This window comes from Rattus norvegicus, chromosome 5 (assembly GCF_036323735.1).
Source record: "Rattus norvegicus strain BN/NHsdMcwi chromosome 5, GRCr8, whole genome shotgun sequence".
Taxonomy (NCBI): domain Eukaryota; kingdom Metazoa; phylum Chordata; class Mammalia; order Rodentia; family Muridae; genus Rattus; species Rattus norvegicus.
This window is the reverse complement of record NC_086023.1, coordinates 165,277,089-165,295,677: the sequence shown is the minus strand read 5'-3', so window position 1 is coordinate 165,295,677 and position 18,589 is coordinate 165,277,089. Positions and strand designations below refer to the sequence as shown.

The following is an 18,589-nucleotide window of genomic DNA, read 5'->3' as shown; positions in this document are numbered from 1 at the left end:
AATTATTTCAAAGGACAGCATAACAAATAAATGGTGGGGTTGGGGGTTTAGCTCAGTGGTAGAGCGCTTGCCTAGCAAGCACAAGGCCCTGGGTCCGGTCCCCAGCTCCGGAAAAAAAGAAAAAAGAAAAACAAAACAAAAACAAGTAAATGGTTTCAAAACGGAGGGGTGGGGGTGGGGGGAGGGCAGGGCATCATCAGTTGAAGTCTAGTTCATCCTGTGGGAAAGATTCGGTTGTCCAGGTGCAGGGATCTTGCTCTAGGACCCCTGGGGGGTGTAGGGCGGTGTGGAGGTCTCATGGAGTCCAGAGCTGCCCCATTCAGGAAGCCGGCTCCTGTCTCCATCAGCTAGATCGGGTGCCACAGAAGGGAATGATTTCTCTGAGACAAAGGACCCTCTTCAAAGGCTGAGGGCTTCCAGGATGCTGCTACTTACCTACGGGGACGGAGAACCATTTAATTCCTTCTCAACCGCATCCTACTCTGGGAATGGGAGGCACCAACAAAGGACCGGGTGCTGTGCCTCCCTGCCCTCCGGGCTGTGTGCACTCCACACTGCATCTTCACCCCAGTCCTGCATGGGAGCTCATTATCAGCAGCAGGCATCTGTGCCTAGGAAGGCAGAGCCCCGAGGCTGTCTGCGGCGAGGCCGGAAGCCCTAGGAGACCCTTTTGCTTCACCTGCTCAGGTGCTCCTGGCTCTTTTTAAGTGACCTACTTCCTTTTACGGACTCCCGAGTTGGACAGTTCAAGGTGAGTGACCGGCGGCTCCAACCAAGCTCTGCTGGAGGCTGGACGCGAGCCAGCCCGCCCCTCCCCCTCCCTCTGAGCGATTAACTAGATAACTACAAGGCTGGTCCCCGAGCATAGAGCTGCAGGGAGAGGGAGAGATTCTGTAAACATCTCCTGCGCCGCCCCTGAGTAGGCAAGCACGGTGCCAACTGAGTGACATCTCCACCACCCTTCCGTCTCTTTTGAGTCAGCGTCTTACCGTGTAGCCCAGGCTGTCCTGGAACTGTCCATGTAGCCCAGGCTGGCCTCACACCCACCTCTGCCTCCAGAGTGCAGGGGTTAAAGGTGTGCTCTAACACCTCCCTCCCCTTTCAAGGTAAGGTCTCATGTAGTTCAGACTGGCCTGGAACCGGCTATAAAATCAAAGATGACCACGAGCTCCCGATTCTCCCACGCCTACCTTACAGGAGCTGAGACTACATGTATGTGTGAATGAATACACCCAGCTTTTTTTTCCCCCCTTCTTTTCTTTTCTTTTTTTTTCTTCTTCTTTTTTCTTTTTTTCGGAGCTGGGGACTGAACCCAGGGCCTTGCGCTTGCTAGGCAAGCGCTCTACCACTGAGCTAAATCCCCAACCCCCCCTTCTTTTCCTTTCCTTTTCAAGACAGGTATTCTGTAGCCCAGGCTGACCTGGAACTCACCTCATTCCCCTGCCTCAGCCTCACAATTACTGGGATTACAGGTATGAGTCACCACAATTGGTTTATATGATGCTGAGGATCAGCACAGGGCTTCGGGCATGCTAAGTATGCACTGCCCATTGAGCTACAACCCCGGCCAGGCCAAACCCACTCATCAAACTTGATGCTGCCCTCCCTCCCTCCTCCTCATGCCCCCTGGGAAGGGGTCCAGTAGTGTCAGCTTTGAGAGAGAAACCAGCTCAGCTCACCCACCAAGCTGTGAGAAATCTTTATTGTTAATTTTTCCTCCATTAGATAAGACTTTCAGTTGGAATAAGAAGCCAGAGCGACACTTGCATCTTTCTTCCTCACCGGCTGACCTGAGAACCACTGCTTAGAGCACACACCATCAGCACTTGGCCTTGAGGCAGCCACGGGAACCAACTGAAGCTGGCAACACCCGAGTTTACAATCACACAAGTGAGTGGAGACTGAACAACCCATTAGCCCGGGGGGCCCAGTCACATCGCCAGGCCACACTGAGCCAGCAGAGCAGGCTGTCAGTGTGTGAGCTCACGCCGGGCCTGCACACGCATGGTTCCTCTCCAGGATGCTGTCTCCTCGGGCTCTTGCTGGCAGGCCGGGGTTGGTGATGCTTCTCCACTGTCCTCGCTCCCCGGAGCTCATTGGGTAAAGCATGTCACATCCGTTAACAGGGCCCAGGTGCTGAAGGACGTGACGTTCAGATTCTCCTGGAACAAGGCTGGTAGGCTCAAGCCATCCCCCAACCAGTAGGTGCCCTAGGGCTTGGTCTCAAGACAGGCTGGCACTGGGCTCCTGCACACTCCCTGACATGGGAGGTCTAAGCCCCGAGAAGGGAAAAGATACTCCGACAGGATCAGAAAGGCATTTCTCTTGCTCTCAGGGATGGTGTGGCAGGGGTGGAATGATGACCCAGATCCTTCTCAGGAGCTGCTCTAAAATGTGACCCTGGGGCTGGATCTGAGGAGCCTGCGGGGCTACTGTGTGAAAGTCTAGCTGGTCGTCCATGCTACTCTCCCTTCTATGCTGACACGGTGAGATACAATGTAATGGGGGCTTGGGCTCCACATCTGCTGTCCAGGACATACTCCCACTGGCAACAGCCCCTGCCTGGGTAGCCTGGTTAGGTTGTGCTTGGAGTCAAGCTTGGAGCCTCTGGGGTTCTGGAAGTGAAACTGGGATATCTGCTTGGGTTCAAGGCTCTGGCAAAGACCCCACATAATGTTCAGGATCTGGGGATGCCAAGGCCTGGGGAAGTGAGACACAGGGGGCAGCAGAGAGGCCGGAGCTGCCAGTCGGCGCTCTGGTACTTAGCATGGGCTGGCCAGGGAGGCCTGAGGAGCTCTGCACAATCCATGCGCTTCAGGAAACTGGCCAGCTGCCAACTCTCAGAATCGAGTACATCAACCCTGCCTCCTGGTCACCTCTGAGCTCTGGGCTGCTGGCTCAGGACAACGCAAAGCTCCTTGGGGGCCGTGTTCTCCAGCTGTGGACCCTGCTCTGGGTCCCTGGGGTCCCTTTGCTGGTGGAGGCAGGTGTGGTCATTAAAGCACATGCAATCTCCAGGTGTAGCCTCAGGCCTCAAATAAGCAGCCGAGCGGAAGTGAGCCTACGGTGACAGGAGTTAGGGGTGAGCCAATGGGAGACCAAGCCCACACACTTACTGCCAATCAAATGCAAACGCAAACCCACCCAGTGACGGCAGCAGCCAGCCTTTTGTGTAATAAATATTGCAAGGCTCATTCCATTTCTTTCTTTTCTTCTTTTTTTTTTTCAAGTCAACTATAACAATCAATATCCCAAACCCTGTTTTCTGCATTCAGAACAGAGGAAGTTGATGATGTGAGCAGAACACCCGCAGCCAATCAAAGAAAAGACCATGTCCCACTAGCCAGCCAATCACAACCTTTTTCCAGTTTAAGCAGCCAATTGGGCCTCTTCACATTCCTAAAAATGACCTAAATAAAGCACCAGAGCTCGGACAGCTTCCAGGGAAGCCAGATACCGAGGCGCAAACTTTTAAAAAAATAAAGAGTCAGAAATAAAAATAAAAGGTTTCCGTTGGTCAAGGTTTAAAAATAAAAAGGTTTCTTTCTGCAGCCAATCACAAGTCCATCCCTTCAAGCCAATCACAAACCACCTTGATGCCAGCCCTGCTGAGTGGCTGGCTGGGGAGGGTTGGATGGGGTGAGGGGAGCAAGGGGTAAGAAGACGGTGGTTTGCTGCCACTCGACCGGCAGAGGAGCCATACAGATCTCTTGGCCATCGGTAGCTTCCAGGGGTTGCCAGGGGCTTCCAGCTACTGCCTCCGGTCTTCCGTCTCCGATCTGGAAAACGCCATCACCACGTCCTCTGCACCTGCAGACAGGGGACAAGAACCGCTGATGGCTTCTGGAATTAGGACAAGGCAGAAAGGCTGTGCTCACTGGGGAGCACCCCTCCTTTATTTTCCCACCCCTGGCAAAACAACACTGAGCTCAGAGTGCCTCCAAGTGCCATCACTCGGTTGACAGAGGGCTTGACTGGCATGCAAACCACTTGGGTTGGGTCCCTAGCAGCACACAGACTGGGTGGTGTGGTACGTGATTCCTGTACTCAAGAGGTGAAGGCAAGGGGACCAAAAGTTCATGGTCATCCTTGGCTACACAGTGAGTTCAGGGCCAACCTGGGGCATATGGAAACCTAAGAAAAACAATAGGGAAGGCGATGAAAAGTGTTTCTAAGTAATGCCGCCTCTCATTCAACTTCCTGCAGCCAAGCTGGGGACATGACAGCCATCCCACCCTGCTGCAAAGCTTTAGGGTAAGGTCCAGAGGCTTGTTCAAAGTCACATGGCTAGGAGATGAATCAAATAACTGAAGAGTGTGTATGTTCACTGTTGTACAGTGGGGACATCCCCGCATGTGTGAAAAGGTCAGGTGACAGCCCTACAAAACAGGTTTTCCTTTCACCTTTACAGGAGCTTTAGGGATCGAACTTAAGTGGTCAAGCTTGGTGGCAAGCACCTTTACACACTGAGTCATCTTGCCGGCCCTCCCGTTATGAATGCGAACACCATTCATCTTTGCAACAGCCTCCTTTGCTCAACCCCAGCCCTTGCTCTGAGGAGCCTGGCCACGCCCATCTCCAGCCTGCTGCTGGCCAGCCAGGCTTGACAGAAATGCAGGGAACCCATCCTGGTAGTTTTTCTCAATCCTGAATCTGAGATTCTAGTCCAGCCACTCAGGAAATTGCTCCCTGTCTCTGGCTTTCCCTGAGCCTGGCCCTGACACATGGCCAGAAGAGGGGAGGGGAGGAGGGCCGATGCTGGAAATGCTACTGTCCCTGCTTTCCACTCTCTGTCCAGCATCTGCCCTAAGCAGTGATTGTGAGGCTGCCGGGACCCTCTGGCACACCTCCCTGTTGTGTGTGCTACTGGAGGCAGTCTCCCCAGAAGAGGCAGATGGGGACAGCAGGGAAAGGAAAGGTCTCCAAGGGTTGGGTTGGGTGCAGAGTCAGCACAGGGTTGGCCATCTTGTCCACACCACAAAGAAGAGCTTCCTGTGCACCTTGCTGCCTGGAGGAGCCGGAAGGCGCCTCAGGTAGTGCTGTACAAGGGCGGCCCACATTGAACGCGTTACATCCGGAAATCCTGCCTTCACATCAGCAGAGTGGTGCTAAGGGAACGCACTCTATCACCCTCCCAGCCTGTTTCTGCCTGTTTCTGCCTGATCGGCATTCTCAGAAAGACAGACAAGCCTCCAGAAAGGAACGCAGACATCTGGCTCCTTGCTTGACAGGACCTGCAGATCCTTTCTTTCTGTTCTCACTCCAGTCCTGGGACCATGCATGATCACTGCAAGCGGGATTGTCGCCAGGATTACGTCATACCCTGAGTGGCGGCTGAGCTGGGTACCTAACAGATGCTGGTTTCTCTGAGGGCTGCCTCCAGCTCGCTAGGCATGAGGGGGTCGAAGCAAGACTGCTGGGGAGGTGTGAGCAGAAGATGCTTCTGTGGCAATGAATGGTGACAACCCACTCTCTTCCTTCCTAGTCTGCCTCGTGGAACTTCTCGCAGGGACCTTGGGCCACTAGCTCCTTAGAGAAGCTCAAACCCCCATGGCTGGGCTCTGCAGACTGCTCTTGGGAACATGTCTTATACCATGAAGACAGCAACTGTGCTGGCTGTTTTTTATGTCAGCCTGCCACAAGCTGAGGTCATCTGAAAGGAGGGAGCCTCACTGAGAAAATGCTTCCATAAGACTGGGCTGTAGGCAAGCCAGTAGGGCCTTTCCTTAATTAGTGACTGGTGTGGGAGGGTCCAGCCCTTTGTGGGTGGTGCCGACCCTGGGCTGTGGTCCTGGGTTCTATAAGGAAGCAGGTTGAGCAAGGCATGGAGAGCAAACCAGTAAGCAGCGCCCCTCCATGGCCTCGGCATCAGCTCTGCCTCCAGGTTCCTGCCCTGTGTGAGCTTCTGCCCTCACTGCTGTTCTCTGGAACTGTGAGTGAAATAAACCCCTTCCTCCCAAGCTGCCTTTGGTCATGGTGTTTCACCACAGCAATGATAACACTAACCAGGACAATGACATTGACAAGGTCACAATTTACTCTGATGAATATGTAACAGGACACCTAGAGCAGAAGCTCTGTAAGAATTTTACCCTCCCACACTGCCAGCTGGCTACATCCTCCCTGACTGGGAACCCACAGGCCTCATTTCAGAGCCTGTGTTCTGTTAGAGCTGCAGAAGGAGTCATCAGAAGTGCTGCCCATCCCACACCCGCTCCTGTTCCTAGGGGACGTGCTGGCCACCAGAACTCCCTTCCTTTGAAGCCAGAGAGAGGGCGGAGCATCCTCTGACCTGTCCCTATCAGGAGTGGGACAGATACTCAGCATTCAGTTAAAGCTGGTGGTCTCTCCTGTCTCTGGCCTTTGGATCAGCAAACAAAAAGGATGGGAGAGCTACTCAGTTGGCCACTGTGGCTGCAGCCCTAAAATTCAGTTCCTGGGACAAGGGCACAGCAGGTCCCTCAGGTACCCTCTCTGCTGTCCTATAAGTGGTCATCCTCTACCTCCAGGCCAGTAATCTGAGTTACAGGTAAAGTTCTGCTTCCCCAGTGGTATCCACTGACAGACAGCTCTTGTACTCAGAGCGCCACTGATTCCCACCAGATGCAGGTTGACAGGCACACAGGAGCTACTCAGATGCTCCTAAACACCTTTTCCAGCAAACTGAACAATAAGACTACTGAAACCACACACACACACACACACACACACACACACACACACACACGCGCATACACACTATATACATGTGTGTATATACATACACACACACACTAAACACACATACACATATACACACACATACACACATACACACACAGACACACACACACACAGACACACACACATATACACACATAAACACATATATACACACACATACACACATATACACACACATACACACACGCATACATACATATACATACACACTACACACATATACACACACATACACACATACACACACATACACACACACACATACACACACACACACACACACACACACACACACACACACACACACAGGAACCAGATGTTGTGGACCTCCTATGAATATAGACAGACATTTAACAGAATGTTAGCAAATTACGCAGAGCGACATATTTCCAGACCAAATGGGATTTTTCTAGGGATGCAAGGTTGGCTTAACATCTGAAAGTCAGGTGATGTAATATAGCCTACCAACAGAGTAAAGGGCAAACCGCACACAATCCCCTCGACAGACACAGAAAGCGAGTCTAACAAAACCCAACATCCCTCATGATAGAAGATGCACCAGAGAAGAAACATGGAGTTGTTCTATCCTGATAAAGGTCAGGACGCGAACTCCACAGCCTTCACCATAGTGCAGGGCTAAAACCCACCCCATCAAGGCAGGAACACAGAGAGGTCCATCTGCACTCACCATTTCTACTCAAATTGGTTTTTGTTCTGCTCTGGACACTAGAGACAGGGTCTCGTGTAGCCCAGACTGGCCTTTGACTGGCAAGCCTCTGACTTGGTCTCCCTGATGCTGACCTTTCAGGACTATGCCACACCTGGCTTCTCTAGATTGTTCTAAAAGTTCATTCCTGGGCAAAGAGGCAAAAGCAACTAACTTAATAGTATATGTATTAGAAAGGGAGCTTCTTCTATTCGTGGATGTCATAATCTTATATGCAGAGAATGCTCTGCAATTTCTACTTACTAAACAGCTATCGTAGTGACTATGACAGACTTGTGGGGCAGAAGACCAATGTGCAAGTCTACCTGCATATACCAGCAAGGAGATCTGAAGATGAAGCTAAGAAAATAACTGATGGTATCATTCATAATAATACTATGGCATTTAGGAACAAACTTTCACACCTGTTCATTTACCGTGTGGTGAGAATGTGTGCCATAGCACACGGAGGTCAGAGGTCTGCTCCCTCCTTCCACCACATGGGTCCTTGGGGATAGAACTCAGGTACTGCTTTGTTTGGTTTTTTCCCAAGACGAAGTTTCTCTGTGGCCCTGGCTGTCCTGGAACTTGCTCTGTGCCTCTGTGCTGGGCTAAAGGCATGCACCACCTCTAATGGGCTAGCCTTCTGCTCTCACCACTCAAAAAAAAAAGAGGATGAAGTTTATCACCCACACACCACCAGCCCTTTTCAGTGATGGATTGAATAAGTAAATCCAGGGCACAAGAAGCAAGAGGCTAGATGACCACTGAGCTACGGCTCCAGCTGAACTCAGTTTTCTTAGAAACGGGTCTCACTATGTAGCCCAGGGTGGCCTCAGACTCAGGATCCTTCGGTCTCTGCCTCCTGAGTGCTGGGGTCACAGGCATGCTCAGCGAGCTCTGAGAGCAGCTCTGCATCATGCTGGAGACCCAAGTCCAAGTTCCCAGGAGGTGAGGCTTCCCACACGTGAATAGGGCGGGGCAGGGTAAAAGCTGAAGACAGTAGCCAGCACTGGTAAGGAAGTGGGGAAGTTGGAGTCTTCCCTGTGCAAACCCCACCCTTTCCGAAGGCCACGCTGAAGCAGAGCCCGAGGTCTTGTTACCCTGGCAGCTGCAGTCTTGAGCATTCTCAGCACCATGGTGGTGGCAGTTAGGGGTAAGGATCAGAAACATGCTCTCATTAAACCCAGGCCAGCCTTGAAGGAGCCCAGCCCAGCCTTGAACTCACTGAGTAGCCAAGGATGACTTTCATTTCCTGACCTTCCTATCTCCTGTTCCCAAGTTCTGAGATTACAGGTGTTGTACCTCACACCCAGTTTTTTGTAGTACTGGGGATCAAGCCAAGGCCTCAGGAATGCTGGGTAAGCAGTCTAAAATTGACTTACATCCCGTTAGTCTTATCGTTATTTGGTGTACATGCTATGTGACTGGGGACTAGCCTTGTTTCTTGGTCATATTCAGAGCCTTTGTTCAGAGACTCGAAGCAGAACTGGAGGCCCAGGTTTTGGAGCCCTTGCCTTTAACTACACAGGGCACCTTGTTAGTTTTCCTAAGAGAAGAGAAACAACTATCTGTCTGTAGTCATCCAGGGGACAGAGGAATACCAAGCCTCAATCAAAGCCTGGACCAATCTCTCTGTGTCACTACGAGAATGGAACCAAGACTCAGGATTAAAAAACAGCACCACCTCAGCCCGGGATGCCTGGGGGAAGTCAACATGAAGTCAAGTGTCAGCTGTCCTCTCTGCACCACTGCGGCTCAGCCAACAGCAGGGCTGAGGCTCAGCTCTCTGAACAGGGTGGGGCAGGCACCCACTGGACCTTCCATCCCACGGCCGATGCCAGCTTTGGCCCTTTAGTGGAGCTAGTCAAGTGACTGGGGAGAGAAAAATGACAAAAATGCAGGAGCATAGAAACAGGGAAGCTGGCCCCTGGCCGGGGGCGGGAGGCAGACAATGGGGTCACTGGTCTGTTTGTGAGCTGGCCATGAGTTCACACCAGCAGTGTTGGAAGCCAGGCTCTATCTCAAACCCGCACTTACACCCAAACCAGATCACATCAGTGAAATGAGGTTTAAAGAAGGGTTCCTGAAGTTGGGAATCACTCTTGCTATTTTTTGTTGCAACATAAGACAGGGTCACCATATGTAGCCCAGGCTGACCTTAAACTTGTCTCTTGCAAGCCCAAAGAGCCCACAAACCAGGATGCACACAGCCCCTGTAGAGATGGCATTGTGGAAAAGGGGGACTCATAGGAGCAGCACCAGCCACAGCTGGATACCATATGACCTCAGAGACCAACTGACATGAGAACAGGAGCCCTGCGGATGGGGGCCTTGGCTCTGCCATCTTTAAGGTCACAGCACCCCTTACTGGCTTAGGTCCCAGGACTATTCTGGCTTCAGACATCCTGGGGTTAGGTACCCATTGTCTCTTGTATCCTAGGGAACTTTATACCTAGCTAATCAAAGTACAAGCCTAGAGGCCTGGGAAGACGGTTCAGTTGGTTGCTAAAGTGCTTGCTGTGTAAGCAGGGCATGTACTCAGATCCTCAGCACCCACGTAAACATGGTGTGCAGCAGGGTGTGTCTGAAACCTTCATGCTAGGCTATACGGAGACACGAACACCCTCGGGGCTCACTGACCAGCTAGTTTAACCAACTGGTAGACTCCAGACTCAGTTAGAGATTCTATCTCAAAAACAAGGTGGAAGGCTGACGATATGGCGACTTAAGTTAAATCCCCGAGTCTTGTGAGGGCAGAATGTGGTGTGTGCATCTGCAGTCCCAGCATGCCTCAGGGGTTAGTACTTGTTGCTACTGCAGAGGACCTCCATTTGATTCCAGCACCTACTTGGTGGCTCACAACCATTTGTAATTCTAGTTCCAGGAAGTCCAATGGCTTCTTCTGACCTCTGTGGACACCAGCCATTCATGTGGTGCACAGACACAGACACAGGCAAAACATTCATAAATATAAAATAAAATAAGTCTTTTTTAAAAATTAGCAGCCTGAAAAGCTTAAAGAACTGCAACCCCAAGGCTGCAGAGACTCCACACTCCCAAGGGGGACAGAGGGAACCCCCTTGTGAGTCATAACTAATGCCGGGCACTTTGGTTAAGTGCTTCCACATCTCTAGGGAGCACCCTCCTGAGCCTTGTGAGCTCCAAGCTCAGTGAGACATTTCCAGCACACATGGCACTAGCTCATGCTGGAGCCAAGGATGTCAGTGGTCCAGTGATTCCCACTCTGGGTGCTCAGGCCCCCTCCCTGACTACCTGGGTGGGGAGCACCTCCTCATGCTCATAATCTAGAGTGTTACCTGGGTGGGGAGCACCTCCTCATGCTCATAACCTAGAGTGTTACCGAGTGCTCGCCATTTACTACTCCACTGCGATGCCTCAGCTTCCAGCTCTGGGGAATGGAAAAAGCAGGTCCCAGGGGCCCACCAAAGGAAGGACTTCTGAGGAGAGTAAGGCTGGTGCTCACCCTGTACTGGGCTTCCTTCCACATAAACCAACACCCACTGGGCAGCATGTGCTGTTTTTAGCAGCCCAAGGCTATGAGCCAGGTGTTCCATACACCTCCGCGTTGATACCCCAAAGCTCCCAGCAGATGCTTTTTACCCAAGGTAGCACCGCACTCGGGTTGCTATGGGAACAGTGGGTTCTGATTCACCAAGGACTTAGCAGCGGGAGCATCAGGAGTCTCAGCGGCGCCTACTGGGCTCCAGCACCCAGAGCTGTCAGAGATGGATTCCTAGCACAGGCTCATGAAGGTACAGGAGACAACTAAAGGCCCTTCCCAGGCTTCAGCTGCCTCGGTGTGCTACAGTAGCAAGCCGCGGCATCTAGGACCTGGGCTGACGCTGACTACCTGTGTATCTAAGGGGAGTTCCTGCTCACCCAGTCTCCGTTTACTCATCTGCAGTTTGTTAAAGAGCACCTGTCCCATTACTCTACCACACTAGGAATAATGTGTAGGGACAACCGTGGGGTCAAATCCCAGCTGTGTTCCCTGAGACCCCTGTCCCCCTCCCAGTCTGCTGAGATGCAACACGCACGCACGCACGCATGCACGCACGCACGCACGCACGCACGCACTGGGCCTTTACAGCTTCCTTTTTTTTTTTTTTTTTTTTAAAGATTTATTTATTTAATGTATATGAGTACACTGTAGCTGTCTTCAGATACACCAGAAGAGGGCATCAGATCTCATTATAGATGGTTGTGAGCCACCATGTGGTTGCTGGGATTTGAACTCAGGACCTCTGGAAGAGCAATCAGTGCTCTTAACCGCTGAGCCACCTCTCCAGCCCACAGCTTCCTTTCCTAGGTGAGGGGTTAATTCTCCTCCCTTAAGTTTTCCAATGTCTCCCCCAAAATATAAGCTCTTCTAGACCAGAGAGTCTGAGTATGTCATAAATACTAGTTAGCTTCAACTGTCAACTCGACACAGCTTAGGATCACCTCAGAAGGAGCCTCAACTCAAGGACTGCCCAGACCAGACCTGCTGTGGGAGACTGTTTTCATTTTTCATTGCTAATTGATCTAGGAGGGCCAGTCCGCTATGGAAGGCGTCACTCCCTGGGTGGATGCCTGGTGGGGGTGGGGTGAGTCATCGAGGAGTCAGCTTCCTTGGCTGTGGGCTCTTTGGTCAGACAGAATGCTGTGTGGGACAGCAAGTGGGAGGAGCCTTGAGAGCCTGTGATCTGTAAGATGAAATAAATCCTTTCCTCTCATAAGTGGCTTTGGGCAACAGAAAACAAACAAGCAAACAGAACGGGACAGAACGTGGGAGTGACACGGGCTGGTCTCCGCAAGGGCGCCCTAAAGACCCTGCATTAGGCTCCGCGCACCAGGGGCACCTGCAGGTCTTTCCTTGTTGTTTGTTTTGTTTCTTCCACCTCATCCCCAAGACAGAGCTGTGACATCTCGCCTGCAGCTAGCCTGGAATTCCTAAGCTCAGGTGACACTGCTACCTCAGATACCACAGTATCGAGAGGCAGACCAACTTCAACACAGCTAGCTTTGTTTACGATGCGGCATCCTAGGAAAATATGGCATCTCTAGGACTCACTGAATCTAGGGAGGAACTCTGAGCCTGCACAGCCCTCGGTGTGGCACTGGCTCGATCAACTCCCGAGTGCTCCTGCCTCGTTTGAACTGCAGGTTACCAAGCTCTCCCGGCAGGTGCTGTGATTCGCTGGGGTGAGCAAAGGCCTGGAGCCTGCATTCTGGCTTCCTGAGTGGGCCCCACTCCCAGTCAGTCACACGTGGACATCTACACAGCCAAAGCTCTTCTGCATTTGTACAGATACCCTAGTGTCTGCCCTTCATGGAGGACAGGGCTGTCACCAAACGCCATGCTGAGCTTACAGTAATGAGAGGCTAATGTGACTGGAGCTGTCCAGCTGCTACAGAGGTGCCCTCAGCTCCCCTCCAGGTCAGAGGCCCACCTCTCAGGAGGTCTAAGTCATGCCAGGGCTTTAATGTCTTCCAAGCATTTGTTCTCAGCTTTAAAGAACAGAACCCGGGGCTGGAGAGATGGCTCAGCGGTTAAGAGCACCCAACTGCTCTTCCAGAGGTCCTGAGTTCAATTCCCAGCAACCACATGGTGGTTCACAACCATCTGTAAGGAGATCCGATGCCCTCTTCTGGTGTATCTGAAGACAGCTACGGTGTACTTATATATAATAAATAAATCTTTAAAAAAAAAAAAAAAGAACAGAACCCACCAGGCTGGGCTACAGAGCTCAGACTGGGGTGCTGCGGGAGCAGCTGGCCTGCCTCTCACGCACTGATTGTCTCTTCTTTTTCTTCTCAGGGACAGGAGTTAGGAATCAGATCCCCACGGATTTTTGTACTGTCATGTGACTTCTGGCCCAACTCTGTTACTGGGTTACAGGTAATTCTCACACAAGTGTTGATTAAAGTTAAGAGACCGTGCTTCCTGTCCCACAGTGAATTCTCCCTGGGCCGACTCTAATTCTAGCACTGACTGATTTCACCTGGGGGCCCCCAGAAGGAAACTTGAAGTAGCCAGGCAGGGCAGAGGAGAGCCGGGCACCACAGTGGAGGGGCCCATGTATCGAGGGAGGTGCCGAGAAGCCGCTGCCCAGGAAGCCACTGCACGAGGCTTTGGTCGAAGCAGAAACAGCTACTCTGGGCCTGGATGTGGACTGCAAACAAACAAACCACAGACCCTTTCCCATGGATTCCTGACACTGTGTAACCACACATTCAGAGCGCAGACTGGCATGGGGCTCTGGAGGGTGGAGCTGGGTCCCAGCTGCCTCTGGGAGGGTGTGCGAGGGCACATGAAGGAAGAGAAAGAGCAGAGGCAGATTGCTGCTAGGGGAGGGGGCTCCACAGAACTTAACGCACCGGGTGGGAAATGGAGCTGCTCATTCTACTCTCCTACCCTCTTCCAGCCCAGGGCACCACAAGGGTCAAGTGGAGTAATTGCAGAGCTGGATCACTTCCAAAGTGCTGAGTTCCTGCTGTTTTCCCTAAAACACAGCTATCATAATGAGCCTATATAGTAAGCTAAATAATAAGTCAGTTTACCCACGAGACCCAAGGAACTATTCTAGGTTCTCCAGCAGCCTCGCCCAGGCGCCTGCTTCTGCAGGGGAAGCCAGCAGGCTTGTGAAAGCTCACAGCCCTTTCATGGAAATCTCTGGAGAAAGTGGACTCTGGCAAAGGCTATGCCAGGCTCAGGGAACTACTGTGACAACCAGTAGCTCTCAAAGGCAGACCAGGTATGTCTCTTAGGAATCCCTAGGCTGAGAAAGAACAAGGAGGTCAGAACAAGCCATGTCAGCCTTGGGACACTGGACAGGTGTGATGGCACTCATGGGTAATCCCAGCACATGAGAGGCTGAGGCAAATCTAAGTTCAAGGCCAATGTGGGCTACGTATCTCAAAAAACAAGCCAAGCCATGTAAAAGCATCTCTAGGAGGCTGGAGAGATGAGCACCCATGTGGTGAAAGTCCCTGTGAAGGACCCAAGTTCAGTTCCCATCCCCCACGTTGGGTGACTCACACCTACCTATGACTCCAGCTCCAGGAATTCTAACATCCCCTCCAGGATTCCATGGGCACTTCACTCATACATGCATGTACCCATGAGCCTCAGATATGTACGCATACCTTCCACACACCACACATATCCATGTAATCAAAGATAAAATAAATCTTAAGCAAAATTCAACAAAACTTAGGGGCCCGCTAGATGGCTCAGTGGGTAGAGTCAGATGCAGTCACGCCTGACAACTGGTGTTCAATTTCTGGCCACACAGAGTGGGAGGAGCAACTCCTACCAGCTATCCTCTGACCTCTACACACATCCCATGACATGCGTGCGTGCATCCGTGCGTGCATGCATGCGTGCACACTAAATTAAATTATAAAAACAAAACAACAATGACTATATGGGCAGTTGGTTACAGTGTGGCCTTTGCAAACCCCAGGTCTGGAATACCTGGTACTCACGGGGTGCCCTATACCATGGGTAGCGCTAGGGACTGAACCGTCCAGAGTGGGCACATTCAAAGCCTCCTGCAGGTGCAGGACAGAAAAGCAGCAGAAGAGCCCCAATCTCCCTTATCCCCTCAGTGACCCCATATAACCATTTCAATGATACGTGGTCCTCAGGTCATATGCTGTCCTGCTTAAAAAGACAGATGAGGGGTTGGGGATTTAGCTCAGTGGTAGAGCGCTTGCCTAGCAAGCGCAAGGCCCTGGGTTCAGTCCCCAGCTCTGAAAAAAAGAAAAGAGAAGAAAAGAAAAAAAAAAAAAAAGACAGATGAAAGTCTGAGACGTGGCTTAGTATGCTTGCCTGGCATGAGTGAGAGCCTGGGTTCAACCCCAGAACAGAGAAAGAAAAAGAAAGGCAGGCAGGCAAACGACAATGAACCCGCTTTGGCCTGAAAGCCATCATAGGTCAATCTAAACATAAATGATGAAGATGGTGCTGGTTAACATCTGTCACATCTGAAACCCACGCTGGCTACCTCTCAGCCAGAGAGAACACGCATCACAGGGCTGCAGTGACACTCATTGGGAGAACCCTTGCACATTGCTTGCAAGGGACCTGGCACAGAGAAGGAGCCTACCAAATGCTTGCCATCGTGATTAATAGTAGGGATGAGCTCTAACAGGAAGAGGCTGGTCAGCAACTTACGATGGGGCAGATGCTGCGTATCATGCAATGGCCAAAACAACACTGTCTTGAAGATTGTTGAAGAGCTCAATGAAACGGCCTGAAGTTTATACACACACACACACACACACACACACACACACACACACACACACACACACACACACACATCTTGTAAAAGCTGCCAACATATGAAGGAACGAAACAGAGTCCATGGCTGCACAGTAGGACCCGATCCTTTAAGCCTACGTCTCTCCTCTCCCATTTTCTACAGTGACTATGCATCACTTCAGAGCCAGGAGAGACGAGGCACACCTGTGGGACAGCACGGACGAGAAACAGATGCTCAGCATTCTGTGCCAGCTTCAGGAAGCTGCAGCCCCACCCCCACTCTCCACCCCCACACTACCCATTGCCCACCATGTCTGCCGCTGGCCCATCTCAGAAAGGCCAACTTCCCAGAGAAGCATTGATGTCCTTTTGGTTCAAAGCAGAATCCTGCCTGTCAAGTCTGGGCATCCTTGGGGACTCACAGAAGTTGCTGCCTCTCTAACTCCTGGCCCCAGAACCTGTTCAATCACTGCATTCAACCGTATTCACCAAGAGCCTAGTGAGGTCTATCCAGCCGCATAGATGCCCACCCAGGAGGCCTCAGCCCCGAGCTCAGGGACCTCAGTATCTGGTGAGCAGAGGGCCTGGCCTGGACTGCAGGAGGTTGAAGGATGAGTCCCAGTGCAGAGGCAGGAGGAATGAACACAGCTGTGTGCACTGAAGTCAGTTCCTGGGCCACCTACAGTGTGAGAGGGGACATGGTGCAGGGTAGCAGGGACCCACTGAGATACTTTTGACTTTGTCTGTGGGGCATGGTGCAAGGTGACATCGTGGCTCTGTCAGTGCTGACTTCTGAATGTTCAAAAGTTGCCCTGGGTATGGGAGTGGAGAGTGTAACAGGGGACTCAAATTAATCAAGATGCCAGCTTAGAAGTTGGGGTGGTGGTGGTGCACGCCTTTAATCCAAGCACTGGGGAAGCAGACACAAGCAGATCTCTGAGTTCAAGGCCAGCCTGGTCTACAGAGTGAGTAGGGGACAGCCAGAGCTACACAGAGGAACCCTGTCTTAAAAAATCAACCAAACAAAAAATGCCAGTTCAGACCTCTGTAAAATCGCTTCTCGGCCTTTTGGCTAAGATCAAGTGCAGACCTCTGTAAAAATTGAGTTAATGGGGTGGGGGTGGGGGAGGCGGTGGAAAGATAGCTCAGTGGTTAAGAGCGCTTGCTGCTCTAGCACAGGCCCCTGGATTTGATTCCCAGCACCCAAATGGCAGCCCAGCTTACAACCAAACACTCACATAACTCCAGTTCCACAGCCTCTGCTGGTACCAGGCACTCTTACATCCACACAGGGAAAACACTCATGAACACAAAAATAACTTAAGCTGTGGTTTAACTTAAAGAATAACTGAGCTAACAGGGCGGCGAGAGGCTCGAGTGGTAGAGCGCTTGTCTGGCACACACATATCTGGGTGTGATCTTCAACGTCGCATGGCGGTGCGTGTCAGTAAGCCCAGCACTGACGAGGATAACGTTCAAGATGGGGTGGGATAATGGCTCGGCAGTAAAAGTCTCTGCTGCCAAGCTTGGTGACCTGAGGTCCGTCTCTGGATCTCACATAACGGAAAGAGAAAACTAACTCCTGCCCTTTGACCTCCATATACATGGGTCATGGCAGGCACGTTAATACACATACGTAAATGGGGAAATTTAAAGGGATGACATCATTCTCAGCTACGAAGCAAATTGAAGACCAGTACCCTCCGCATCAGACCCTGTCTCAAACAAACAAAAAGCCCGGGACGGCTGGGGCTGCAAAGTCCGCTCAGAGGCTACCAGCACTGCCGCTCCTTCAGAGAACCTGCATTCAGAGCAGCATACACACGGTGGCTCACAATCATCTGTAACTCAGTTCCCGGGGATCTCATGCCATGTTCTGTTCTGATCTCTGTGGGCACTGCATGCATGTGGTATACATACATACATACATACATGCATGCATACATACATGCATACATACATGTACATACACAGATTAAAACAAAAATAAATTAATCTTAAAAAACAAAACAACAAGAACAAAAAGCCAAAAACCTAAGAGGAGGCGGCTGGTTGGGGAGCGCCGAGGCAGAAGGATCGGAACCTCAGAAGCAATGGCAGTGCTTAGCACGAGCCTGGGCTGTGACCTGCTCCCTTACCATGTGAGCACGCAGGGGAAGAAAGGGAGCCAAAAGGAGGGGCCATGTGGACCCGCTGAGCACGCAGGGTGAGGTGGGGTGTGTCAAGACAGGGTGGAAAGCTCTGGGGGTGAGGGGTGGGGTCTGGGCTGAGGGGATGTTTGGAAGGTGCTGACCTGAAGTCTATGGAACTCATGTGAAATAGGTAAAGAGGGCAGGGGAAGGGGAAGGACTGAATCTAGAGGCACCAATACGCTGAAGAGGACAGGAGGAGGCAGGGGAGCACCAAGGATGAAGAGGAAGAAGGGGGCGGCCATAGTGATCTCTGCTTAGTAGAGATGGGCAAGCTGAGAACTGGGAGGGACCACTGTTCAGTTCTGGGAGGCCACTGGGCCACTGTAGGAACCACCTGGTCAACATTACGGTGCAGGCTTCTGCCCCAGAGCTGGACCGTGGTGGGTAGAAGAGTCCAGGGTTCTAGACCCCTCCAGTCTCAGTGGGCAAGAGTGTATGAGACTGAGTCCTGTCCTGTGGCTGGGTCTGCCTCAGGATCTTTGTCAAGAGGGACAGTCTGAAGGAAGATGCTGGAAATCTTGTCTAGGTCTTGGAACTCTAGGGTGAAGCCTTGTCATCTGCTGAGAGACAGAGCCACCTAGTGGACAGACTGAAGATCCCTTGGCCACCGAGGCAGAGACAGCAGGACATCTGGGTACATGAGCTGATGTTGGTTTGGCCAATGCCACTCAGAGTCACAGCATGAACAGAGAC

At 51.7% G+C, this 18,589-nt stretch overlaps 1 protein-coding gene across 2 annotated transcripts in view; it reads right to left on the bottom strand.

Moving 5' to 3' along the window:
• Positions 1-1,683: 1,683 nt before the first annotated feature.
• Ctnnbip1 (catenin, beta-interacting protein 1) overlaps positions 1,684-18,589 on the bottom strand; it is a 48,976-nt gene continuing 32,070 nt past the window's right edge. Inside the window, exon 4 of one of the 2 annotated variants that reach the window (XM_006239436.5) lies at positions 1,684-3,810. In XM_006239436.5, coding sequence (XP_006239498.1) covers positions 3,752-3,810 — 59 coding nt within the window. In that variant the 3' untranslated portion in view covers positions 1,684-3,751. The remainder of the gene's footprint in view (positions 3,811-18,589) is intronic. The other variant, NM_001173388.1, reaches the window with a different exon arrangement.